The 24,993-nt window shown below is 37.6% G+C and overlaps 1 protein-coding gene across 1 annotated transcript in view; it reads left to right on the top strand.

Annotated features, from left to right (window-relative positions):
* Positions 1-24,993, top strand: part of LOC123521004 (mucin-5AC-like) — a 77,330-nt gene that overhangs the window by 28,283 nt on the left and 24,054 nt on the right. The window contains exons 2-4 of the mRNA XM_045284328.1: positions 7,335-7,445; positions 12,722-12,802; positions 19,163-19,273. Coding sequence (XP_045140263.1) covers positions 7,335-7,445; positions 12,722-12,802; positions 19,163-19,273 — 303 coding nt within the window. The remainder of the gene's footprint in view (positions 1-7,334; positions 7,446-12,721; positions 12,803-19,162; positions 19,274-24,993) is intronic.

A 24,993-nucleotide genomic window follows, 5' to 3' on the forward strand; every position in this document is an offset into this window, starting at 1 on the left:
TTATCATGGTATTATGGTGTATTTCTAAAGAGGTTACTTTACTGTTTCTTTAAACATTTTACAACTTTTCCCTGAAACTTTGTTTCGAGTATTAATTGTGCTATTGTTGTTGCCAGATGCTGCCAGGTCAGCTCCTACCTATAGCAACCCCATGTACAAGAGAACAGAACCCTACCCAGTCACAATTGTTCTTGTTTTAGCCCATTGCTGTAGCCACTGTGAGAATCCATCTCCTTGAGGAAGGACTTTCCTCCTCTTCACTGCTCCTCCACACTGCCAAGCATGATATCCTTCTCAAGGGACTGGTCTTCCTGATAAAATGTCCAAAGTATGTCAGACCAAGTATCACCATCCTTGCCTGTAAGGAGCATTATGGCTGTATTTTCTCCACAAAAGATTTGTTTATTCTTTTGGAAATCCATGATACTTCTAAATTCTTGGCATGCACCGTGATTCAAATGCGCTGATTCTTCATTGCTTTTCCTTGTTCAGTGTCCAACTTTCACATGCATACGAAGCTATTGAAAATACCCTGGCTTGGGTCAGATGCACCTTAGTCCTCAAAGTAAGATCCGTGCTTTGCAACACTTCAAAGAGGTCTTGTGCTACAGATTGCCCAATGCAATGTGTTGTCTGATCTCTTGACTGCTGCATTCCTTAGTACTGATTCTAGATGGAATCCAACTTCAATCATAATGTTAGTTATACATCTAGTTGTGAGGATTTCTGTTTTCTTTACATTGAATTGTAATCCATACTGAAGGCTAAAATCTTTGATCTTCATCAGCAAGTGCTTTAAGTCCTCCTCACGTTCAGTAAGCAAGATTATATCATCTGTAAAACACAAGTTGTTAATCAGCTTTCCTAGAGTCCTAAATCTGAGTTCTTCTTCATATAGTCCAGGTTCTCTGATTATTTTCTCAGCATATACAGATTAAATAAGAATGGTCAGAGGATACAACTCAGACACACACCTTTCTTAATTTTAAACCATGTAGTATCCCCTGGTTCTGTTCACAGAACTGCCTCTTGATCCATGTGCAAGTTCTGCATAAGCACAGTGAAATATTCTGAAATTTTCATTTTTCTCAAGGCTACTCATAGTTCTTTTAATATTCTATTTATTAATAGAATTCTATTGGACTTTAGATTTGGTGTCAATGGAGAAGAGATGACGTAGTTCTCCAAAGAAGGGCACCCAGAGAGACAGTTGGTCTTTGTGAAGATGGAGAGGAAAATCCATTCAAGTTTTTAGAGAAATTTTGTGAGTTTCTTAGAACTGTAATTTCAAAACATGACTCTGAAGTTTGGAGTAGATTAACTGATCATTTAGGAGGAAATATAAAAGTGACACTCCATTAGTAGCTATAAACTTAATTGTGGTACAAGAAAAGTAAGCTCAGATGTAGTCACTGTGATTTCTGTGTATACCAGGCGGAAAATTCCTGGTATACAGTGGCCTTTTCAGTTGTTGAACAAAAGGCACATGCGAGAGAGAAGCCATTGACCTTTCAAATTCTATCATGTCATCTATCATTTCTGTCACCAAAGCCAAATTTTCCAAGTACTGTTCCTTCCTCTGTGATTTCAACTTATGTTTTCCAGTCATCAATAATTGTCAATACACCTCAACTGCATGCTTGAGCATTTCAGACTGAAGAATTTGGTAAAAAATTTCAATTTCTGAATCACAACCTTTAGCGGTTGGTGTATAAATATGAATCATAGTTGTATTCACTTTATTTAGCTTGAATGCATATAGATATTATCCTATTACAGACAGTATTGGTCATTAAAAAAAGAGAAAGTTAATTAAAAAGATAAGAAAAGGGGAAAGATCAGAGTGAATATCAGAAGACACTCAGGAACTTGCTCTTAATCTTTGAATAGCTAAAGCAAATGGATGAAATGAAGTAAAAAAGCTGAACAGAAAATCCCAAAGGGCTACTAGGGAAGACAAAGTGAAGTGTTAAAATTAACTGTGCAAAAACCTAGACTTAGATAACCAAAAAGGAAGAACATGCTCAGCATATCTTAAAATGAAGGAAATAAAGAAAAACGTCAAGTTTAGGATTGCAATATTGAAAGATTCTCTCTATGGGCAAAATGTTGAAGGAAACAGGATGCATCAGAAGAAGATGGAAAGATCACACGAAGTCATTGTACCAAAGGTCTTAGTTGACATTCAACGATATCAAGAGGTAGTGTATGATCAAGAACCAATGGTACTAAAGGAAGACTTTCAAGGTGCACTGAAAGCATTAAACAAAACAAGGTCCTAGGAATTGATGGACTAACAACTGAAATATTTCAACAAACTGATGAGGCATTGGAAATACTTACTTGTCCATCCCAGGAAATTTCTAAAACAGCTACCTGGCCAACTGACTGGAAGAGAATCATATTTATACCCATTCAAAGAATTATAGAACAATATCATTTTATAAATTATAGAACAATATAAATTATAGAACAATATCATTTTTATCACACCCAAGTAAAATTTTACTGAAGTTCATGCAATAAAGATTGCAGTAGTACATTGACAAGGAGCAGCCAGAAGTTCAGGCCGGATTCAGAAACAGGTGTGAAACAAGGGACATCATTGCTATTGCCAGATGGATCTTGGCTGAATTCGGAGGATACCAGAAATATGTTTATTTGTGTTTTACTGATTATGCAGAGGCATTGGACTGTGTGGCCCATAAAACATTATGGATAGCCTTGATAAAAATGGAAATTACAGAACACTTGATTTTGCTCATGCTGAATCTGTACATGAATTAAGAGGCAGTTCTTTATTTTTTTTAATCCTTTTATTAGGGGCTCATACAACTCTTATCACAATCCATACATACATCAATTGTGTAAAGCGCATTTGTACATTCATTGCCCTCATCATTCTCAAAACATTTCCTCTCCACTTAAGCCCCCAGCATTAGGTCCTCATTTCCCCCTCCCTCCCCGCACCCCCTCCCTCATGAGCCCTTGATAATTTATAAATTGTTATTTTGTCATATCTTGCCCTGTCCGATGTCTCCCTTCCCCCACTTTTCTGTTGTCCACATATAGTTCCTTGTAATTGGTTCCCTCTTTCCTACCCATTCTCCCTTTATCCTCCCAGTATCACCACTCACACCACTGGTCCTGTAGGGATCATCTGCCCTGGATTCCCTGTGTTTCCAGTTCCTATCTGTACCAGTGTACATCCTCTGGTCTAGCCAGACTTGCAAGGTCGAATTCATGTCATGATAGTGGGAGCGGGGAGGAAACATTTAGGAACTAGAAGAAAGTTGTATGTTTCACCGTTGCTACATCGCACCCTGACAATCTGGAGGAGAAAACAAGAGGCATTTCTTTGAACACAACAAGGGAATACCCCATGACTTAAAATCAAGTCAAAGTGTGCATTAAGGTTGTGTGTTCTAATCATTCGTATTCAGTTTGCTGGGAAAAATTAATCAGAAAAGCTAAATTATATGAAGAAGAATGTGGCATCAAGTTTGGAGGAAGGCTTATCAAAAACCTGCGATGTTCAGATGACACAACCTTGCTTGCTGAAAGTGAGGAAGATCTGAAGCACTTCTAATGAATCTCGAGGATTGTAGCCGTCAATCTGTGTGGCGCTCCGCCAGCCGTAAGCTACCTGTGATGCACAGAATGACTGCTGAAGCCACATGGCTGAGTCATGAGGAGAAGAGAAGGTTCTCAAGGAAGAGAAGATTTCTAAAGCTCTTGCCAAGTCTCAGCTTGCTGGTTTTATTAACATGCCCCAAAGGGGAAGTTTTGGCATTACAAAGTTTCTAATATGAGAACTGTACCAGAACACAAAAACATTAGGCCCAAGAAGTTCTCAAACTATCAAAGCGTTGTTAACATATTCTAACCTAAGTGGTGATTCCTATGGTTTGCTGCAAGGAATCTCCTTTTAACTCAGCATTTGCACCAAGTGCCGGGAACATTCAAACATGCATGCATTCAAGATTGAATCAAAGCCTTTTTAGCCAAGGAACCCAAATTAAAACTTAATGTAAAGAAACAAAAATCCTCACAACTGGACCAATAGGTAGCATCGTGATTATCTGCTCTAATGTGTAAATGGAGTTCATCATGTATGAATCGCAATCAATGTTCATGGAGGCAGCAGACAGGAGATCAAATGACACATCACATTGGGTGAATCAGCTGTGTAAGACCTTTTTAATGTGTCAAAGAGCAAGGAAGTCAATTTGAGGACTAAAGTGTGCTGACACAAATCATGGCATTTTCAATTGCCGCATATGCATGTGAAAGTTAAGCATTGTATGAGGAAGACAGAAGAAGAATTGATGTACTTAATTTATGGTGCTGCAAAGAGTATTCAAAGTATCCCGGGCTTCCAAAAGAATGAATCTGTCTTGGAAGATGTATACCAAGAATGCTTTATGGAAGCGAGGATGGTGAGACATCATCCCCTCATGTGACTTGGTCCCTCAGGAGGGATCAGTCTCTGGAAAAGGATATCATGCTTGGTAAAGCCGAGCCATGAAAAATAAAAAAAGAAAGCAAGGCATGTACTGCCATCAAGTTTATGCTGCCTCATAGCAACCCTATAGAACAAGGTAGAACTGCACCTGGGAATTACCAACGCTATAATTTTTGGGGAGTGGAAAGCCTGGTTCTTCTCCCATGAGTAGACTGGTAGTTTCAAACTGCTAACCTTATGGCTAAAATCCCAATACCTAACCACTGCACCAGCTAGGGCTTCCATTGGTGTTGGCAATGTGATGGGGGAACTATAGAATAAGCAGACCCATTGACTCGGCGGCTACAATGATTAGCTAGAACATGACAGCGATTTTGAGGATGCACTGCCTTCTGTTGTAGAGTGGGAACCAATTCAATGGCACCTGCCAACAGCCTGATTCTTCAGTCCAACAGCCTGATTCTTCAATCCAGCTCTTTTGACAGCTCTCTCAGGACGTGTTCTTGCTTCTTTCAGCACAGGTCCTATAAGCACAAAGTCCTTTTATCCTATAAGCTCTTGCTCAATTTATTTTTCATCCACTATTTTTGCTTTGGTAATTAGCATTACAATAAGAATTACATTTTGCATTGCCACGAGCATCATACATATTCACATGTGGATACACCCACCCATATCCCTGAATATCTAAATGAAAAGTTTCATGAAACAGTATCCTTGTTACTTCTATAAATACTCTAATATGATTTCTCTCTTCTCTTTCATTTGGGAACTGTGATTGTAATCCAAAAATAGGGTTTACTGCACTGTAATTTTACCATAACTTAGTTTGAGAAACACTGGTCTAGATTATTCCTAAGGCCAATATGAAATTGATTGTTGTGCTTACATTCTATTGAGTCAGTTCCAACTCACATTGACTGTATGTACAACATGAACCCATAATTACAGCCATTGTGCCAATCCATCTCATTGAAGGACTTCTTCTTTATTTATGACACTCAAATTTATAAAGCCATGATACCCTTCTCCAGGGACTGGTCCCTTCTGATAATATGTTCATAGTACAGACCACTCATTCTCACCAACCTGAACTCTGAGGAGTGATCAGGCTACTCTTCTTACAAGACAGATGTTTGTTCAACTGGCAGTCCATAGTAGCTTCAATATTTTTTGCCAACAGCATAATTCAAATCTTCTACATCAATTCTTCTACAGTCTTTTTTATTCACTGTCTGGATTCTACATAAAATTGAAAATATGGCTTGGGTCAGGTAGACATTAGTCTTTAAAATTAAATCTTTGATTTTTAACTCTTTATTTAAAGTGGTCTTTTGTAACAGTTTGCCTAGTGTATTGTATCTATTTCTTAACCACTGCTTTCACGGGTATTGTCTGTGGAGCCAAGTAAAATGAGATCACGACCAACTTTAATCTCTTTTCCATTTATCAGGATATAGTTTACTATCAAATGTGAGGATCGCTGCTTTCTTTATGTTGATGTGCAATCCATACTGAAAACTGCAGGCATTGATTTTCATCATTTAGCTTTCAGGTCCTTTAAACTTTATGCAAGCTAGGTTGTATGAGGGGGTACCCCCATAAAAACAGATTTCCCCCCCAAAGCTATGTATTTCAATTATTTTACATAACTTTATCACCTTCAAAATACTCTCCATTACACTTAATGCATTTTCCAAATGTATTATTCCATTCAAACTCATCTGTTTGGATGGCTGACAGCACCTCCCTTGTTTTTTTCCTTCACTTCTTCTTCATTATCAAATTGTCCTGATGCCATGTTCTTCTTCATATAATCCAGCTTCTCAGATTATTTGCTCAGCATGCAGTTTGAATCAATATGGTGAAAGGTACAGCCCTGGCACATATCTTTCCCTATTCTAAACCATGCAGTAGCCACTTGTTCTGTTTGACCCTACTGGTTTATGTAAAGGCTCCACAAAAACACAAGAAGTGTTCTGGGTTTCCCATTCTTAATACTATATATAGAATATTGTCTGTTTTGTATTGTGTGTATGTGTTATTTTTCCCACCATGTTTGAGAAACCTAAGAATAATACTCTGTTGTTTTTTCTCAGTGTCTCTTACTATATGAATATTAATTATGCTTTTCATGAAGTAGTTGCTCAATAAGTATTTCTGGAGAAAAGAAAAAGAAAAAAACTACATGTCTCAGAAAATGTTAACTATGCTCAGCTAAATTGTTATTATTTAGGAATTTAATCAAATAGAGATAAGTTTGGTTATTTAAAAGAGAGAATTTTTAAGTAAAAGTCATGTTTGTCAATGACATAATCAACTCTGATAGAAACATAAAATTATTCATATTTTTTAACATTAAACGTGAAAATTAATTGTGTTTTTGTGGTCAAGAGTTGGGCTGTGATCCACTAGCTCAGCAGTTCAAAACCACCAGCTGCTCTGCAGGAGAAAGATGGGGCTTTCTACTCACATTAATAGTTACAGTCTGAGAAACTCAAGGTGGCAGTTCTACCCTGTCCTATAGGGTTGCTATGCAGTGAGTAGGTTTCCAGTTTCAGAACTCCTGATTGCTTCTTAATTACTGTCAATCATCTTGAAATTTGATTCCATTGGTGAAAATCAGGTGTAGATCTCAAATTAATACTGAGTTCAAGGTCAAATTCATTGCAATAGGAAAATTGGTTCTAAATCCTTACCCTACTAAATGGGGTTAGCAACAGTATATATACAATCAAGAACTGTCTTTAAATGGTTATAACAAACTTAACAAAACTATATTCAATGCAATGCTGACTTTCTTAGTCTGTTTGCCTAAATGCTTATATATTTTAAAGGAAATATTTAACATGTTTACTTCTTCTTTCAGTAAACACATCAACAACAGTTTCTGCAGCAACTCCGGCAACTGTAAGAGAAGCCACCACAAAATCATTAACAAGTTCAGCTACAAAATCAACAGTTGGAACATCACCTACAGGTAGGATTAACAGTTTCCAGAGTTTACACTTACATTAACAATTAAAATGAGTAACACCTACCGAGCTTACTCATAGTAAAGTAATTTGGGCCCTTATCTTTGCTTGCTATGAAGCTATGACGGTTTGTAGTATTTTAGCATGTTGAAATTGGCTATTGTTTTAGACTGAATACAGAACTCTGTATTCAATCTTCATGAGCTCCATTGGTTATCTTTCTTTGGAAGGAGGGTAAGACTTCATCTTACGTACTTTGGACATGCTGTTAGGAGAGACTGGTCATGGAGAAGGACATTCTCCTTGGTTACGTAGAAAAGTAGTGAAGCAGAGGAAGGCCCTCAAGGAGGCGGACTGACAAGAGGGCTGAGCATGGCTCAAGCCCAGGACACCGGGGCAGGGCGCAGCACTGGGCAGTGGTGGCTTCTGTTATGCGTCAGGTCACTAGGGGTCGGAATGAACTCAATGGCACCTAACACCACCACCACGACCACCACCAACAACAACATTTCTTTGGATTACTTCCTGTTTGAGAATGATCCAATTTGAATGCTGTAATGTCATTATCACCAAGTTTAATTTTAGAGAAGAAAAATAAGTCATAAAAATATCTCTTTTCTCATTTTCCCCTTAAGCAACACAACCAACCAGGTGAAGTTTGATAGGTGACTGAGCAAGTTTATTGGTTGTATTCTGTTGCTAGTGTATTGGTTTGGTAGATTTCAGTAGCAATGCCATCATTATTGCTACTGGTCTGAATGACAACAGCCATATCATGCTCAATAGTTCTAAGTGTTAAAAGGGATTACCTAGCCCACCCATAAAAACTAAAAAGAGTCAGTATGACTGTTAAATTAAAAATCTCAGAGGTTATCCATGAAATACCTAACTACATTGCCCACCTAGCAACACACACCAATGTGCTATGATTTGATGCCTTTTGAAGGGAGATCAAAGTTCTCCCTTTATGTTTTTCTGTTGTGTTTTTCCTTCATTTTTCATTTTATTAATTGCTCAGGTATTTTGAAGTATTTCACCTCTATATGCTATACATACAGCTCAAAAATATGAGTAATTTGTTACATAATTATAATGTTCTCATCACCCTCCTTAAAAGAATAATAAAGTCTGAGCATCCATTTGTAGCCATTTAAAAGAGTTTTAGAAGTTAAAATCCAGCAACCACAAATATGGCAGGTCCAGGTGGAGGTTAAAGCAAGGAAAATAAGCTAATTTAGGAATCCATAAGGAGGTCAGCTGAGTGTTTGTAGAGAGAAATGGAAAGGGAAAGGCAGTTCTGATGCCCACAAGCTCTTGTGATCCAGTCTGAGAAACAACAAGCCGGTTCAGTGGTCGTGCTTGATGGGGGTGCTCAAGCAGCTTGCAGATCAGCAGTGAGAACGGGAGAATGGCATTAACTTGATGGTCATTTGTGTGTGGAGGTTAGGTGAGTTGGGCTGCAGATATCAGGTATTGTCCATGCTCCTAACAGCAAAAGAATTAATAAATAGATCATGAAAACATGACAAAGAGCATCCTGAATTCTCATATTGAAGCAGATATATATTTAGCTTCCTAATTCCGGACCCATACCGAGTTTAAGTCATCTCTCTTAGATCAGTCAGCACCACAGAAAGCATGTCTTCAGTGGGTGATGCTGCAGGCCCCCTTCCTTGTAGCTAGCGTGGTTTTCCCAAGCACACACATTTGTACCAAAAAAATATATGAAATGGAGGACTTTATTTTTAAGTCTCTCTGATCACACTTTACTTGTTTGAAGAGCCAACGCTGCTTGGTTTAATAGTATTTGTGTGTATCCACGGAGTCCCAGCGTGGCACAAAAGTGCTGGGCTACAAGTAAAAGGGAGTCTCAACCCACCCACAGGCAACTCAGAAGAAAGGCCTGGTAATCTGCTTTATAGAAGTTGCTGCCTTGAAAACCCTCTGGAGCGGTTGTTCTCTGTGCTCAGGTTCGAATCAATTCAAGGGCAACTAGTTGTAATGCTCATGGCTCTCCAAGGCACACACCTTCCTTCCTCTGCCAGCAGTACAGTGATGTTCTCACATTGGGAAAGGTGAGAAGTGTTGCTGTGACCATCACGTGGGCTTGGTCCCTAGCAGACTTGCTTTCAGAGGCCCACACAGTTAAAGAACGAGCATGTCTTGACTTCTTCCTCAAAGGACATCAAACGTATTGTGCACTGTCTATTCACGCCAAGAATTTGGTTAATGTTAGATATCAGCAGTATAAACTGAACTTCTAGAAGGCAAAGGTAAACTGAAACTGTGTTCTAAAAGATGTAAATATTATTCAATTTGATCATGAAAAATGTAATAGCCATTTCTTTCAATGAGCTGGATTATAGTCTAGGAATCCAAATTTCCCACTTGTTTCTGTGACTAAGGCCAGAAGATATTTTGGGACATCTCACCTACACTGGGTGCCAGAAATAACGATGCTTAAGTTGCACTTCCACTCTAGAAACTAAGATAAACTAGAAAGATATGAGTTTTTAAAAACCATTCCTAAAGGTTTTCTTGCTTGATTAGTGCGAAACACGTCATTTTGGAAACCTCATTTTTCTCCTTAACTTTTTCTTTTCTACGCTGTCTTTATATCCCTGCTTTTTCTACGCTGTCTTTATATCCCTGCTTTTTAGTTCGAAAGAAGATGAGTTACCCTGGATATCTTAGAACACTGCTCTTTTTATGTTTTCTTTTCGTAGAATTTCAAAGCAATAAAATTGACATTGTTCTTTAATGTTTCTTCCCAAGATGCGAAATGTTTACAAATACCACATTTTCTTGAAAGAGTCATGACCTAAATAGACATAAACATGAATCTCCAAGTTTATTTTGGATAATATTATGATTGCTAATTTAATAAACAATTTTACAGAGATTATAATAAGAAATTCTAATGACTTTACATTTTATAAACCAATTTATTCAAACATTGTATAATTTCTCTAAAGACATTTAGATAATGCATTCACTTAATGTTCAGATTAACTGTTTACCTATTATTTAACCATTTGAAAGCAATTAATCATCACTTTTTTATATAAAATTAAGAGCATTCACAAACAAAGGCAGTTACTAGGTTATGCATGACTTCCCTTCCTAGAGCTGTATTAAATGAAGTACCACTTGTATTTAAGTCAAAGCAATTAGGTACAGTTCATATGTAAGGTCAGGTAGTCAAATATTAGTTTTAATATATAGTAAGTACATACAGTACTTTTTCATAAATAACACATGCCTTCTATGTTTGCTAGTCAAACACTCCCTCTCAATGTTTTTTGAACACACTATTGGTTTTTACAGCAATATGTATATATGTGTGTGTATGTATATATATCATAGTTGCACTTACAAAAATATCTTTCAAGCAGAAGGACCAGTTGGCAAACACGTAGAAAGTGTGTATTGTTTGTGAAAAATGTTAACGCAACTTTTTTATACATAAAGCAAATTAAAGAAACACTTCCAGATACATTAAATCTCTATAACATTGTAATATAGTAATTATAATAATGTTTTGATGCATATCACAATGTGGCGTCCATTTTTTATTATGAAACCATTCTATAAACTTCATATTTTTAATATAATAGACATTACAGGGGTTGGGCCATATTTATTGATTTTATGTAAATCAGTTAATAACCTGAAGACTGCCTATACCAATAATACTGCAATATCTTGCTCTTATAATAACAAATATGCATTTATACTTAGAATCTTAGCATATCTAACCCATAGGATAACTTTACTATACATTATGTGCAGAATAGTTATTCATACTTAAGAGCAAATATTTTTATATCTACAATAATTTAAAATAAAATGTGCCCTGTCTCTATAATGAATATTGAGATGCTGATAAGAAATAATAATTAATATGACCACAGATTCACAAACAAGGTCAGGAACGCCATGAATGTCAGCCATTTCACACTTCAGTTTTGCTAATACCAAAGCTGACGCCGGAACTTAATTGAAATGTGACTGTATACCAAGGGTAACACTGAAATTCAGCTCACAACCAAACAGGAATCCAGAATAGGTATGAATGAAAGGAATAGAAAACTATGGAAACTCAAAGATTGCGCACATTTGACACGTTTCTAGGCATATCCATCACTATTATTAAATGTGTCCTCATTAGTTCCTGTAATTTGTGTGCTTTGCATTTTAAAACAATGATGAGACACATGCCAAATGAAAGATAATGAGAAGGTAGTTTTTTAAATTCTGCTCAGCCTGTTCGTGATCACAAGAACCCTAAGAGTAGTGTTGACGTGGAACCTTGCACACGTCTTTGGGCCCATTTGTATTCTAACCTCTTCATCTTTCTTATTTTTCTATCAGGGAACTATAAAATCTCAAGCCTATCATTTAGGAAAAAAATTTCCTTTACTGGTTTCTTCTATTTAAAGTAGCCATACATGTGTCTAGAAACTTATAGCAAATAATTCATCAGCTTATTTTTTTCTACACTTTACAACTTAGCTCATAAAATATGCACAAAACAGCCATTTTCCTTTGCCAAAATAGCCTACATCCCCTACGTAGGAGTGACAAAAGAGCACCAACGTTCACCACCTTCTTGGGCGTGTTTGTTGGTTGTGTGTAATGTCCTGTGTGAATGAATTTCTTTGAAACAACTGAAGACCCACTTCATGACAGGAATTATTCTTGATACTCTTCAGATTTTCAAAATGATTCAGAGTTGGATATTGCGCTCAATAATTTAGAAGATGCTTTGGCTCAGAGTGAGACCACCATGAATGTTTCATACATCAACAAATCTCCTAATTACAGGAGTGTGCAACTTCCTTTATTATTTATGTTGATTTGCAACTTTCACTGCTATACCCAAATCAACAAAATGATATTTAATTCTGAATGAATGATATGTCACTTGGACTTCTTAATGTCCAGGTCATTTTTCTAATAGGGAAAAGTAAAATGACTTGCTGTTATTGGTTTTATTTTTTTTCTGTTTATTTTAAGAACCTGCCTACATTCTGTAGGTAATATTTATTCCTGGGGTGTACTGCAAAACATGTGTACTTTTCTTTATCAGACTATGCAATAATCCAATATTTATATACCGGCTTTGGGGGGAAAATGAGCTGGGAAACAGAATCATTTAGCAAAGTCTACCCAGTTCTTTTCCACAGGGATGCAGTGGCCCTCCAAATTTGAATTACTTTACATTATTTCTTCATCAGATAAGATGAGATAGTATTTAACAATAGTGTCTATTTTATAGAACTAAGAACTGACAAAGAAATATTAAACTCATCTTTGCCACCAACAAGTCCTTCATTAAAAACACCAGCTAAAGTTACAGGTAAGTAATGATTAATTTTGCCAAAAATGTATTTTATTCAAATATAATTGACAGACTACAATATTTGCTTTCTAAAATAAACACTTCAGTGTTTCAGTAAACACTAAAGTGAACTACTGAAAATTGTTGCTCAGTACATTCACATTTACAATTATTACTATTAATTATAGAATATTTTCATCACTCCAAAAAGAACCCACATACCCATGAACATTCACTTCCTATTTTCCCTTCTTCTTGGCGATCACTAATCTACTATGTTGCTATGGATTTACATATTTTAGATAGTTCATGTAAATTCAATAATGAAATACATGGTATTTGTGCCTGACCTCTTTCACATAGCATATTATTTCAGATTTATCCATATTGTAGCATGTATCAATATTGTGTTCCTTTGTGTATTGTGTATTAATAGATAAATACTACTTGATTGTATTGATATACCACATTTCTCTATTCATCAATTAATAAACATTTGAACTTTTCCACTTTCAGCTATTGTGGATAATGCTGTGTTGAACATGCATGTATAAGATTTTGCATGCATTCATTTTCATTTCACTTGGGAATACTCACATATCTAGGCATGTCATTGCTAAGTTACAGGTAGAAGGGAAAAGAAGAATCAAGTACTGAAAAACCAACAGGACATTGTCTGATATAGTGCCTGTTACTTCTGGGTAATTCCCGAGTCTCCTGTCAGCATATCCAATCAGTGATCGGCTGAAGGCAGGCTTACAAGCTCTTCTTAAGCATGATAATCATTGATTTCTAGCATTCATTTAGGTGTATTTACTATACTAGGTAGGGGAAACATTCAATACCTATAATCCAGTAATAATAATAACCCTTAACCATTTTAATAATGCTAAAATTTCATATTCTCTTCCCCACCACTGGACGGAGTCTCCATTTAGGGGTCTCTGGCAGGGTGGATCGCGTAGGTCCTGGCTCCCTATTAATCATGCATTGCTTTGATCTGGGACTCTTGCCCCACACCACTGTTCTCTCCTCAGGGAACACATAACCGTTCTCACCTTTAGCTCCTTCTAAAACCGGAAACGCACTGCCCCTGAGTCAATTCTGACTGCCAGCACACACAGAGGACAGGGTGGAAGGACGCCAGTGCTCCGTGACTGTGAGAACAGCCAAAGTAGCCATCTAACCATCAAACGTTTCCTTCACGCGCCCCTTCGCTCTTTCTCCTACAAAACCCCGTGCTTCCAGGAATCCGGAGCATTGAAACGATCGGTCTCCCACAGCCCTATTTGTCGTCTGGGTTCCCTAACTTATTGCAATGACCACACAGAACTCACAATGGTCATGATCGTGCCGTTTATGTTGGAGGTCATCAGCTTGCAGTGCAGGTGGAAATGCTCAACAAAAAGTTGTTCAGTCAGGTCATGTTGTAAACTTCTTTTAGGGCTATTAAGAAATGTGCAAAAGGCAGGCCACTCTCCTAGCAGCCTCACCCTGAGAGCACTCGGCTCTGTTCTGTGGGTCAGCTTCTCACCCCCGGGAATTAAGTGCCACAGAGCCTTGAAAGCATTCAACTCCAGCTCCAGGGGCCAGCAAGCCCTCTCCCCACACTGAGGGCCAGAAGCACAGCCCTCCCCAAAGCAATCAGCTTTCCTTGCTCTGCGGCCTGGGAAATCCAGTGTCCGGTCTCATTTCCTGGTTTCTGGCTCTCTTGCTGCTGCTCCTGGGCCATGCCTTTGGTGTCAAAGCTGTCTTCTGGGATCCAGGGTGCTCTCTGCACAGCAATCTGGAGATGCAGAAAATGCGTTCCGTTTGTGGTACTTGTGGATAGTAAGAGCCTCATCCTTTTTCATGCCGCAGGATAAGAAGCACCCACAATCAAATCCTGCCAATATGTTCCTCGACCTTCGCTTGCTCAGACCCATCAGGGAAAGGTTCTTTGGAAGGCGTTACAGAGATGATAGCTTGTAGGATCATCTTAAATAATGTATTGCCTTGCTGCTTCCTAGTGATTTTCATTCCTCTTCCATACCATCCAAGAGAGCAATCACAGAATATTTATTTCTGTGTGTCAACATTTCCTTGACTTTTAAAATCATGGACTCACACATTTTTGTGCTTCAGTTATTGATTTCTTTCAGTATTCTGTCCCTAAGGTCCATCCATGTGAGAATAGTTTCGGAGATCTGTCAGGATTCTTTAGTTTTGTCTGGCACGCCACTGTGCACTATACTATAGCTCGTTTCTCCATTCTTCCGTTGGATGGCATGGGGTCGTTTTTATCTTTTGCTATGTTACATGGTACTGAGGGGCATATTTATTTGAATCTCAGCTCTTTTCTTTCTAGAATATCTACTTATTAGTGGGATTACTGGATCAAATGTTATTTCTTCCTGTTCAAGGAAATGCCATGCCATGTTCCATAGTAATTGTAACACCGTATAGATCCACTAGCAGTGTTTCTTTCATTTTTCTCCACACCCTCATCATGTTGTAGTTTTCCTTTCTTACTGAATTTTGCTTATTAGCACTGATCTGCGATCATAGTGTGCTGTTACTGTGATTTGTATCTAATGTCTGATATCATGAACATTTCTTCAAGTATATATTGCTCATCTGAATGTCTTTTTTTGATAAGATGGATTTTAAAATTGGATTGTTTTGTTGTGCTGGTGTTAAATTTTGCAATTTGTATGTAATGTGTTTTGCAATTACTAATTATTTTCCAAAGCCTTAGGATGCTTCTGAGCTCATAGCTCCCCCATAGGACAGAGTAGAACTGTCCCTGAGAATGTAATTCTTTATGGGAGTAAAAAGTCCTGTATGTTTCCTGCAGAGAGGCTGGTGGTTTTGAACTGCCCATCTTGAATTCCACAGCTCAGTGCCTCACCACTATGTCACCAGTACTCCTTTATGATGCATATAAATATATTTAATGTTTAGGAAGTCCCTGTTATCTAGTTCATCTTCTGCTGTTGGCACATTCTGGATAGATTCAATAGTTTATTTCTGTCATTAAAAAGCCCTTACGTTTTTCCTGACCTCTCTTCTGACAAGCCTTACAGTTTTCTGTTGTACCTGTAGGTCTTTGATCCATCTTCAATTAGTTGTGAAGTATGAATCTTGTTTCATTTTTTCTGCACACTGATAGCCTGCATAATTTGTTAAAGAAACAGTTTTTTCCCCATTTAATGGATTTTGGCCCTTTGTCAAAGATAGGTAGAAAACTTTACTTCTGGTTTCTAAATTTGGTTTCATTTGTATATATTGTCTGTCAGTGTACCAATAGTAGGCTGAAGTAAGTACCATCGATACAGTTTTGAGATGAGGAAGTGTGTTTCTTCAGTAGTGTTTGTTTCAAAAGTCCCCTTTCTTTCATGATTATTTTTTCCATCTCTTTCAAGGATGAAAATCAGAAAAAAGAGAATAGTTGATGTATGCCATATATTCTAGAACAGGATTATATTATAAGGTGTATCAAGATTTTATTATATCTAGATGTATAGACTGCCATGGGTAACATTGACATTTTCCTATTATTGTTACGTCTTCCTAGCCAGGCTCATGTATGTAATTCTTTTATGTATGGTTATTCAGTTGTACGTACATTATTATTAGTTTAAATGACCATATTTTTCCTCACTTCATTGCCCTGATAAAATTAAGTAAGCATAATTATGCATGGGTTTATTGCTGGACTCTCACTTCTATTTCGTTGATAAATATGTTAATCACACAGCAGCACAGTCCACATATTCTGACTTTTATTAAGATTTACAGTAAAGAAATATGAGTCCTCCAATCTTTGTTCCTTTTTTAAAAAGATTATTTTGACTATTGGGAGTCCCTTGATTTGCCTTATGTAAGAATGTACATTCTTATAAAAGCCAACAAAGATTTTGATAAGGACTACATTTGTAGCTTGCTTTCCATAGTATTGACATCTTAACAATATTAAAATTTCCAATCATTGCACTTAAATATTTTCCATTTATGAAAGGGTGCATTAAAAGATAATAATTTTTTCATGAATTTTGAAGCCTTTCATATCTGTTTCTTTTTTTTATTTCAATGATATTTTATAATTGTTTGTATTCAAGAGCTTATTTTGTTATTTATTCCTAATTATGCTATTCTTTTTGTTACCCATTGAAAGTGGAAGAATTTAATTTTTGATCGTTCACTCCCACTGTGAAGAAATGTAATTATGTAATATTCATATATTAAGGCACCCTGGTGGTGCAGTGGTAACGCGGGCTGTGATCCGCATCCTTGGCAGTTTGAAACCACCAATACTCAGCGGGAGAGAGATGGGGCACTCTGCTTCAGTAAACAGTTACAGTCTCAGCAACCCACATGGGGGTTGCTGTGAGTCAGGATCCTCTTGATGGCAGAGAGTTTTTAAAATGTTTGTCCGCTTTAACTTTGCTGATTTTGATTACTGATTTTAGTTATTGTTCTTGTCTTTGTCAGGTGACTTTGAGTTGGCTCTATCTCACAGTGACCCTGTGGACAACAGTATTAAAGATTGGCCAGGCCTGTGCCCTCCTCCCTATTGTGTTCTGTGTGAGCCCACTGCTGCGGCCACTCTACCAACCGATCTCTTTGAGTGCATTCACTCTCTCACTGGTCCTTTACTTTACCAGGCCTGAGATCTTTCTCCAATAACTGGAGTCACCTATTACATGGTGACGGTACATAAGACAAAATCTCAACATTCTTGCTAACTAGGAATAACCTGACTACTTGCTCTAAGACAGATTTGTTTGCTATTCTGGAAGTCCATGGTACATATTCTTTTTTTCCCCAAAAACAATAGTAATTCAAATATATAATGTCTCCCAGTCTACCTTAGTCATTGTCCAGCTTTCCCTTGCATATGAGGCAATTAAAAATATCATGGTGTGAGCCAAGGAGTCCTCAAAATGACAGCTTTGCCCTTTAACACTTAAAAGAGGTCTTGTGCAAGAGTGTTGCCACTGCAATAGGACGTTTTCTGTCTTGACGGATGCATCCATGAGCGCTGATTGTGGTGGACCCAAGAAAATGAAATCCTTGGCAACTTCAATTTTTTTCTGTTTTACATGACCTTGTCTTTTGGTCTATTGTGCGAATTTCTTTCTTTACATGCAGTTGGAATCCATACTGAACGCTGTCGCCGTTGAAATCCATCAGTAATTGATTCAAGTCCTCTTTACTCTCAGCAAACAAGGTTGAATCATCTGCAGAGCACTGGTTTAATGAGCTTTCCTCTTTCCTGATGTCATATTCTTCTTCACATAGTTCTGTTTTGGAGATTTTTGCTCAGAATTCAGATCGAGTTAAGTATGGTGAAAGAATGCAACCCAGATGTGCACTGTTCCTGACTTTAAGCCAGGCGTTATGTCCTTTTTCTGCTCAAATGACTGTACCTTGGTCTATGCATAATTGTGCAGAGCACAAGTATATGTTCCACAAATCCCATTCTTTGCAATATTATCCATAGTTTGCCATGATCCGCACAGTCAAATATCTTTGCATGCTCAAGAAGGCACAGGTTAACATCTTTCTGGTATCCATTGCTTGCAGTCAAGATCTACTTGAGATTAGCAATAATATCCTTCATGCTAAGTCCTTTTCTAAATCTAGCTTGAGTTTCTGACAACACTTTGTTGATGGACTGCTGAAGCCATTTGTAGTGACCTCAGCAATTGGTACGAATGATTTTGACATTCTACTGGGTCACCTTTCCGCAGAACGGGCACTAATATAGGATCACTTCCATTGGTTGGCCTAGGTAGGAGTCTTCCAAATTTCTTGGCATGGACTAGTGAGTGCTTTCTGCACTGAACTGTTTTTTGGAACATTCCATTTAGTTTTTCACCAATTCCTGGAACTTTGTTTTAACCAGTGCCTTCTGTGTGTGCATCTTGAACTTTTCCCCTTAATACCTTTTGATATAGCTGGGGGTTGACTTTTTTGTACAATGTCTCTGTATTTCTTCTATTTCTCTTTTTTAATTTAAAAATTTATTGGCATACATGATACTATACTTCCTGAAACATGCAATATTTTGATAACTGTATCCTTCAATATTGCAACTCAAGGCATGCAACTTTGCTTGAGTTCTTTTAGTTAGAGATACACCTAAATCATAATGCCACCAAGGCTCCTTTTATCAGTCATGTCTATTTTCCTCTACTTTCTTTCATGGAATGAGCTGGTCCTTCAAAATGCCGAATTTCAAAATCTTAAGTATATTAGTGAAGTTCAAGTTGTCACTGGATGTGAACTTTAATGAAATGATGTAATTGACTCAATGACAGTGGGCTTCGTTCGGTTGGGTAGCCTATGACTGGTTACATCCCTGATCTTTGTCCATCCTTTGTGTATACTCAGGGTCCACAACAAACAGTGTCACGAAGAATGAACTTCCCACGACTAGCACAACAGTGACAAATATTCCAATTCCAAATCCTGGACCCACAATACCAAGTTCCCAACAAAAGAGTAAGTATGTGACTTTGTACTAATATGTAAAAAAGCATATATGGGAAAGGAATAGTCTCCTAATATTTCAGGAATCATTCTACTAAATGTTCACGTATTCTCCATCATATTGGCCAAACATTTGAAAACCTTCTATACTTTGTTACTCTGTTTATCCATAGCCAAAAATGATGAGAACAGAGTGAATTATAAGGAAAGTCTATCAAGAATAGGCACTAATCTATGATCTATGTCACCAAAAGATGGTCTGGGTCAACAAATTAGACAACTTTGATAAAAAGACAAATTTATGAGAAAGAAAAACAAATCTGAAGCATATTAAATTAGATCAAGTCTGGATAGATCCTCAAAAAGGAAGGACATTAATTGGAACTTCAAAATTATCCCCTGATATTTCTTAAGTGATCTAGTCCATAAAGTACTTAAAAAATAAATGATACTTTGATGCCTGATAACTGATCCCTTCAGCAGCTCGTGATCACACAAGCTGGTGTTCTTCCTCCATGTGAGCTTTGTTGCTTCTGAGCTAGATGTCCACTTGCTTACCTTCAAGTCCTCAAGACCCCAGACACTATATCTTTTGATAGCTGGGCCCCATCAGCTTTCTTCACCACATTTGCTTATGCATCTGCTTTGTCTTCAGCAATCATGTCGGGAAGGTGAGCATCATGGAATGGCAGTTTAATAGAACAAAGTACTCTTGCATTAAGGGAGTACTTGAGTGGATGCCCAATGTCCATCTGCTACCTTAATATCATATTATTGTGTGCTCACCTCTCTGATACATTCACTGAAGACAAATCAATACATTGTTAATGAGGGGGAGTGCAGACTGGGGACCCAAGACCCATCTGTAGACAGCTCGATATCCCCTTCCAGAAGAGTCACAGGGAGGAGACGAACCAATCAGGGTACAGTGTAGCAACGATGAAGCACACAACTTTTCTCTAGTTCTTTAATGCTTCCTCTACCCAAATATCATGACCCCAATTCAACCTTACAAATCTGGCTAGACCAGATGATATACACTGGTACAGATGGGAGCTGGAAACCCAGGGAATCATGAACAGATGACCCCTTCAGGACCAGTGGTGAGAGTGGTGATACCGGGAAGGTGGAGGGAGGGTGGGGTAGAAAGGGGGAACCGATTACAAGGATCTACATATAACCTCCTCCCTGGAGGATGGAAAACAGAAAAGTGGGTGAAGGGAGACATGAGACAGTGTAAGATATGACAAAATAATAATTTATAAATTATCAGTGGTTAATGGGCTTGGGGTTGGGAAGGGAAGGGGAAAATGAGGAGCTGATGCCAGGGGCTTGTGTGGAGAGGAAGCGTTTTGAGAATGATGAGGGTAACAAATGTACAGATGTGCTTGACACAATTTATGTATGTATGGATTATGATAAGAGTTGTTTGAGCCCCTAATAATATGATTAAAAATAATAATAAATAAATAAATGATACTAATCCTTTTCTCACTCTTTCAGAAATTACAGGATTAGTGAAGCAGTTCCCTTGGGAGAAAGATGGGACTTTCTCCTCCCATACAGAGTTACATTCTCAGAAACTTCAGGGACAGTTACAGTCCACACTGTAGGCTCGGTGTGAGTCAGCATTGACACCATGGCAATGAGTTTTGTTTTGTGCTGAGTAAGTCCCTGATACTGTTATCTGGAGGAGTGTCAAGGGTTCAAGCCCCTCTTTGCTCAGGTCTTGTCCCAATCACAAGTGTTTTGATGAGGACAGTATTCAGAACAAAGTCAGAGTAGAGGTTTTGTTGCTGTTTGTCACTCTGTTAGCCAAAAACAGATTGATTCAAGAAATTCTAAGTTTATTTCTGCGAGGTCTTGCAGAAGGAAAAAAGCCAGGTTTCTCCTCTGAAGCTCTTTCAGAGTTGAGACCTGACACTGGAAGTTAATATACAAGAAATATTTTTCCCCCCCCCAATGATTACAGGAAAAGATTTGCAGGTTTCCACAATGTCACAGAATACAATTGATACTCTAAAGAAAACAGGTTTTGCAATGATCATTCGGACATTATCTAGACCTACCTTTTTTGTTTCAAGCGCCATGAGACCACTATCTCCTAAAGGTTCATGTACCCTTGTTATTCCTTCCTGTGCCAGGACAACCCTGTTGATTAAGCTTAAAAGGAATTTTTACTTCAACAGCAGAAGTTGATACATTTTGGATATTTAACAAACTAAATATTAAATTATCTAATATTTCTAGTATTGATTAACAGCAAGCTAACTTGACATCATGGCTCCAACAATGGGCGCAAGCATAGGAACACTTGTGAGAATGGCACAGGATTGGGCAGTGTTTGTTGAGATAAGAACTATAAAGAGGACATGGGAGGGCAAAGGAAACTGTCCCCAAGCATAAATGCTGGCAGAACAATACATCACTTTTATAAGTGATACCACAGAAGCAGCAACTGGACCATAATTGGGACATGTGCATTGTTAGATAGAAGGGATTACAAAGTTGGTCCAGGGTCTTCTGACCAAGGCAGTCAGAACAGGACGTATAGGGCAGGACTCTTGACAGTGGGACCCCCCCGATACTGTATCCTGTAAGGACACACCCAGGCAAGCCCCTAAGAGAGACTGCCCTGTCTTGGGTTGGTTGGAGATGGGCGGAGGAAATTTACTTTCTGATTGCACTCTGCCTGAGGCTAAGATTATTTCATCATTGGTTAATGATCAGAAGGAATTCAATGGAGGCTCAATATATGGGAAACTTGCAGATGGATTTTGGGCTCAGTGTCATTTTAGCCTTCTTTGAACCAAGGTGCTTAGAATTATATTAGAATAACTCTAATATAAAGTCAAGGAATGCAAATTAAAGTTTTAATGCTGATAATGTCAGACCATCTGCTCTTGGCAGGCTTTCCATAGGACATTTCTCCTTGCTAGTAAGCACAGCCCAGGGTCATGTTTTGCACACGTCCTAGGAAACCCAGGGACAATTCAACCATTGTGAGGTAGTCGGAATATCCTGCCTGCTTTGCCCGTACCCGTTCACTCTCTCCTTCTGTTCTATTTAAAAAGAAACGTGGATTATCTGCCCATCACCTAACTTTGTCGTAGGAAATAAAGGAGAAATGTGCCTTTGCCTCTCTTTTGTGCTAGAAATTCCTTCTATGGTCAGCCTCTTTCCCCTTGCCCAACTCTAACTAGCTCCAAACCAAGCTCGCTGTCATCAAGTCAATGCAAACTCAGCAAGACGAAAAAAGGATAAGAAAGAAAATTATAGGTCAATATATTCTATTAACAAAAGTAAAAGTTTATTTTTAAAATGGTGTTATCACACATAGCTCAATAGCATGTAAAAGGAACTATGAAATATCGACAAGTGTAATTTATGCCACGTGGTTTAATACATGAAAACGAAATATAACATATAAGTAAAATCAGTCAATATAGAAAAAAACATTGTAGAAAATATATGGAAATTTTGGGAAAAAATGTAGAAAAACCTGGGGTGGGGGGAAATCTAACACCTATTCACAAGAAAATTTTTCAATAAACTAGGACTGCGAAGGAAGTTCCTTAATTTGATAAATTGTATCTATGAACCAGCCATAGATAACATCATGTTTAATAATGAAGAAATGAATTTTTCCCTTGCTCACTCTCATAACTCTTATTTAGCATTATAATTTAAGTTTCTAGGTAGTACAATATAGCAGTAACAATTTTGATACATGAAGATACAGGTATCTCCACTGGAAAGGAAGAAGTAAAACTATTTGCAAACCATATGGTCACTGATATAGAAAAGCCAAAGAATTTACAGCAAAATTACCAGAATAATAAGAGTTTTTGTGTTACAAGATACAAAATCAATAGACAATAATCAACTCCATTTTGATATATTTGCAATTCAAAAATAAAAATCAGAAAATAATTCTACTCAGAAAAGCATTGAAAAGATTCAAATATTTAGAAATAAAATTCAAATAAAGTACAAAGTTCATATACTGAAATAGAAAATATATCTATGAATTAGTAAAGATATATATAAACTGAGATATACTACATGTTCAGTGACTGACAGGTTCAGTATTATTAAAAGGAAAATATCCCCCAATTTATTATTAATTTATCAACACATTGAACATCTGACTGACTATCTTCAAGTCAATTCCAGTTCATGGCCATCTTTTGGAACAGGGCAGAACTCCCTGTGGGTTCCTGAGACTGGAATCTTTACAGAAATAGTAAGCCTCATTTTTCTCCCATGGTGCAATTGGTGGTTTCAACAACTGAACTTGTAGTTAGCAGCCTGTGTCAGTCCAGGTTGACTACAGAAACAAACTCATAGAGATTCTTATTTACATAAGAAAGAGCTTTACAGAAAAGAGCAATCGTATATTGAGGAAACATCCCAGCCCAGTCCAGATCAAGTCAATAAGTCCGATACTAGCCCATATGGTCAATATCAATCTATACATTCCTCTTCAGACTCACGAAACGCATGCAATGATGCCGAATGCAGGAAGATCACAGGGCAGTGGGTGGAAAGTCTTGTGGATTCAGTGGTGGTGTAAGCACCTTAGTGCTGGAGGGAGTCCCCACGTGGCTCCTCTGGCACCAGGGTACCAGCATAGCACAATGTGTCTTGTCAGCAGGAATGTCTGCCAGAGAGTGTGTTTCTCACCTCCAGTGAGCTGTTTATCTCCTTAGCGCATCGAAATGAGGTCATCAAGCTGTGACCTGATTGACAGGTTAAACTCCACCCCTTCACTCTTAATAGTCTCAAATTGATAACAGATGATGTAATCTCCACACAGCCCAACTACCAGGGGCAGTTGTACTCTGTCCTATAGGGTTGCTATGAGTTGGAATTGATTCCATGAAAGAGAAAGAGTGTCAGCAATCTTTTTCTAAGACAACAATATCAAACTGAGGGCAAACTGATCAATAGAAACAACCTAATCCAAAAGGCAGTGGAAATATATTTTTAAAAAGACTATAAACCCAGGATTTCATGTCTAAAATAATACCAACCTTCAAAACTATATATTTAATTAAAGTATTTCTGGCAATAATAATTTTCAAATTCTTCACTAGTAGACCAAAATTAAAGATGCAAAAAAATAGATTTTATTGGACAAAATTAAATTATTATGAACGTAAACTTAAAGATGTATGGTGGGATGACGAAAAGAAAGGGACAAAACAAGGAAATATATAGGTGAAAAATCAAGAAATAATGACCTTAAAATAATCATATCGGTAAGTGAATGAAAGTGTTTTGAGGAACTTGAATTTCTCACAAAAAGATACTAGATCCTTGCATTTGATTTTTCAAGAATGCCTGTTAAAATTTCCAGATGTCTACTAAAAGTATAGCATAAGAATGTATAACTATCATGTTAATGGACAGAGAAAATAGAGTATTTAAAATGCTTACTCATGTAAAAATAACCAAAACACCTACAAATAAAAGAAGTAGACAATCAAACAAAAACATTGTCACTGAGTTGATTCCAATTCATTGCAACCCTTTTAGGAAAGAGTAGAACTGCCCCTCAGGGTTTCAAAGAACATCATTCTTATGGCAGCACACTGCCACATCCTTCTCCCAGGAGATGACGGTGGGTTCAGCAGCGGACATTTCAGGTCCCAGCCAAACATTAAGAACTTTTTTTCCACTAGACCTGCTGAGACCCACAGTGAGTCAGAAAAATAAAAAGGCAAAGA

Source organism: Echinops telfairi, unplaced genomic scaffold, assembly GCF_000313985.2.
Source record: "Echinops telfairi isolate 266 unplaced genomic scaffold, ASM31398v2 ScPeMD7_7468;HRSCAF=8506_0, whole genome shotgun sequence".
Classification (NCBI taxonomy): Eukaryota; Metazoa; Chordata; class Mammalia; order Afrosoricida; family Tenrecidae; genus Echinops; species Echinops telfairi.